This window comes from Sinocyclocheilus anshuiensis, unplaced genomic scaffold, assembly GCF_001515605.1.
Source record: "Sinocyclocheilus anshuiensis isolate Anshui unplaced genomic scaffold, SAMN03320099.WGS_v1.1 scaffold758, whole genome shotgun sequence".
NCBI classification, from domain to species: domain Eukaryota; kingdom Metazoa; phylum Chordata; class Actinopteri; order Cypriniformes; family Cyprinidae; genus Sinocyclocheilus; species Sinocyclocheilus anshuiensis.
Window position 1 is genome coordinate 2,297,321 of NW_015548126.1, and position 3,080 is coordinate 2,300,400.

Genomic DNA, 3,080 nt, shown 5'->3' on the forward strand with positions numbered 1-3,080 from the left:
TGTACATGTACACACACACGCAAAGCGTTAATATTATGGATTTGTTAAATGATGTTTACCTTCAATGGCTGTGGTAACCGATGGATTCATTTCGATGACTCTGGTAACCTTAGTCATGGTAGGATCACCTTCGATTACCCTGGTGACCTTAGTGACAGAGGGCTGACCTTCAATCACACGGGTGACCTTTTTAATTTTTGTTGGGCTCTCAATAACCCGTGTCACCTTGGTGATGGTGGGCTCTCTCTGGACTGCATATATAAAAAACAATACTCATTAGACAAATGCAACAAATCAATAATATAGCCCTCTCGTTAGTAATGAGTTGCACTGTTGTCAATTACCTGTGATGACTCTTTCTAAAGGGAAAAAATGTAAACATGATTATGTCAGATTTAAAGAAAACTGCATTTTTGAGAAAACAGATAAAAAAAACTAATTGCATTGACATGAGATATTTTTGATATACATACTCATGAATGTCAGAGGAATCTCCTGATATCTGTATCCAGAGACAAACTACAAAGGAAAGAAAATACATGTATATATCCAGTCTATTACAATTTTTAGGCATGTCAATTATGTATTTGGTTGCACATAATCAGGTTAAGCCCAGACCTTCAGGGCAACCGAGTCCCCTAAACAGGCCTTTATGTGAACTACTTCATGCCTATGACATGGTTTTGAAGGAGCACGTTGCAATTCAATACCTTAATCTGGATGTATCGGATGATCCTTCTCAGGAGTGAAAGGAGATCCTGGTTCCCAACCGGTATATCTTTAAAATAGAACACAGTTCTTAAACATGGATTTGATTTGAAAAGGAAAAAAAGGCCACTGCAAAAGTAGAGGCATAATTTCATAACCCTCACCCTCAGGGTACAGAAGAGTCCTAACGAAGTGAATTACTCCATTTGTGGCCATTAGATCAGAATCAGGAACTTTCACAGTGTTGACCAGCATGCTCTCATTTGCCTACAAATTGCAAATTTTTCAATAAATAAATGTTATAATAAAACATATGAAATATTATATTATGTATTTTATTTTTTCACTTTTTAAAATTGTGAACAAAATATACAATAACAACAATTAAACAAACAAAAAGCACTGAAATATATAATTAAATGATATGTATATTTTACATATGACAAAAATGAATAAAAAAGAAAACCACTTCTGTAATATTTTTAATAATTACAATTATTAATAATTTAATTTAATATGATTATAAATCAAACATTTTTAAATTAAATTAAATTAAATTAAATTAAATTAACGATTAACATGATTAGAAATCAAACAAAAAATGTAAAGAGATAATACGGGTTCTTGTTATATTTAGGAGTTGTACCTATCTGATATGAATATTAATGCTTGTTTTAATTGCTGTAAGCTAATGTATTCAGTCACATTAAATAATATACTGACAGCTAATTTGATTATTTAGGCTAGTTTACACAGTTTACAATATTAACTTACAACAAAAGATAACATTGTATTTAATCAAAGAAACACAATGTTTTATGTCACCTTTACAATGTAATGTTGCTGTATATTACGGTTACAACATCAATAAATAAACAAATAAATAAATAAAAATAAATGAATACATAAAAATAACCATAAAACTATTATAATTGTTATTTTTAAAATTATTCTTTACCACTTTTATTTTTCTTCTACTACTTCTTTTACTCACAGGAAATTCCCACCATAAAACTTTATATTACAGAGCGGAATCATACTCTGATAAAGATTCTCGCATGTGTCCCTAAAACAGATGTTATGACTGGAAATTAATTTTAAGGCTGGACAGCCAGAGTGCTTGATACTTACAAACAACACCTTCAAATTGCTGCCCTGGAGAGTTTTCAGGAGGTTAGTGACTCCAGTCTCCAAGCCTCCACCGATGAAGATGCTGTTACTGAAGTGATAGACCAGGATGGCTCTGAGGGCGTTAACGTCACCTGATCACAGAGAAGAGACGCTGTCACATCCTGTTGCCTCCGTCTTTCATCTTTAATCTCATTAATCCTGAATAAAACACAGCTAAACAGTCATTCTAGATGTGGTGTGCCTTGAAAATCACATGTATGAAAGGACTCACTCTTCAAAAGAGACAAGTCTCTCTCGCTGAGCCCTGCAAAAGCCTCATCTGTGGGAGCAAAAAGTGTGAAATCTCCTTCCTGTTTGAGCAGATCATTCAGGCCAGCTGCCTCCATCAGGGACAAAAAGATCCTGCAGAAAGGAAATGATACAGTCAAGACGAGAAAAAGAAAGAAATCTTCACTTTGACTGTGCAAACATGTCATTTTTCTTACTTGAAGGCTCCGTTTTTCACCAGAAGTTGGTACATGCTTGAATCTGCTGGCGTGATCAGGGTCTTCATGAGATGGAGGGCACCGTTACTTCCTTCTTTGCTTCCACGGATCAAGCAGGCATTCTCAATGCAGACAGCCTACGTAGTTAAAATATTACGAGACAGTTCACTTCCTCTGAGTTTACTAATGGAAACTGTTTCAGCTATTACTTAGAACTTACAATGTCAATAAATGTCAATGTAAGTAATGGGCCAAGAATAAGAATTCATACACCTCACATTTGAGTTGTGTGACATAACACAGTCTTTATATGATTCTGTTCAAATGTTCCCATACTGCAAAAAAGGCTAAATATATTTGAAATATATTGTAAATATGTGTTAATATATTATGTTTAAAAAGGGCAAGAAAATACATTTCAAAAACATTTCAGATAAACATGCAAAAACAGTGGACAAGAAAGCGGGGAAAAAAAGACAGGAAAGTTTTCATAACTTTCATAAAGTTTTATAAACATTTGGTGTGAGTTTATCAAACCAAAGTCAAAAATCTAAGTACTTAAATTTTAGTAGCCGACATTGGAAAAGCGATTATTTTCTATGTATTTTTTACAATATATTTTGAATGATAAACAAAGGGCAAATATCTGGTGAACAAATATTTAAAACACATTTCTATAAATAATTTCTATAAATATATATATATATATATATATATATATATATACTGTATATATACGCAGTAAAATATATGATT

General features: G+C 32.6%; 1 protein-coding gene across 2 annotated transcripts in view; it reads right to left on the reverse strand.

The window, feature by feature from the left end:
* LOC107704781 (periostin-like) overlaps nt 1-3,080 on the reverse strand; it is a 14,449-nt gene that overhangs the window by 2,554 nt on the left and 8,815 nt on the right. For both annotated transcript variants that reach the window (XM_016507807.1, XM_016507806.1), the window contains exons 11-18: nt 2,325-2,461; nt 2,111-2,241; nt 1,840-1,970; nt 873-975; nt 711-778; nt 474-519; nt 345-359; nt 60-251 (exon numbers count right to left, since the gene is read on the reverse strand). In XM_016507807.1, the coding sequence (XP_016363293.1) occupies nt 60-251; nt 345-359; nt 474-519; nt 711-778; nt 873-975; nt 1,840-1,970; nt 2,111-2,241; nt 2,325-2,461 (823 nt within the window). The remainder of the gene's footprint in view (nt 1-59; nt 252-344; nt 360-473; nt 520-710; nt 779-872; nt 976-1,839; nt 1,971-2,110; nt 2,242-2,324; nt 2,462-3,080) is intronic.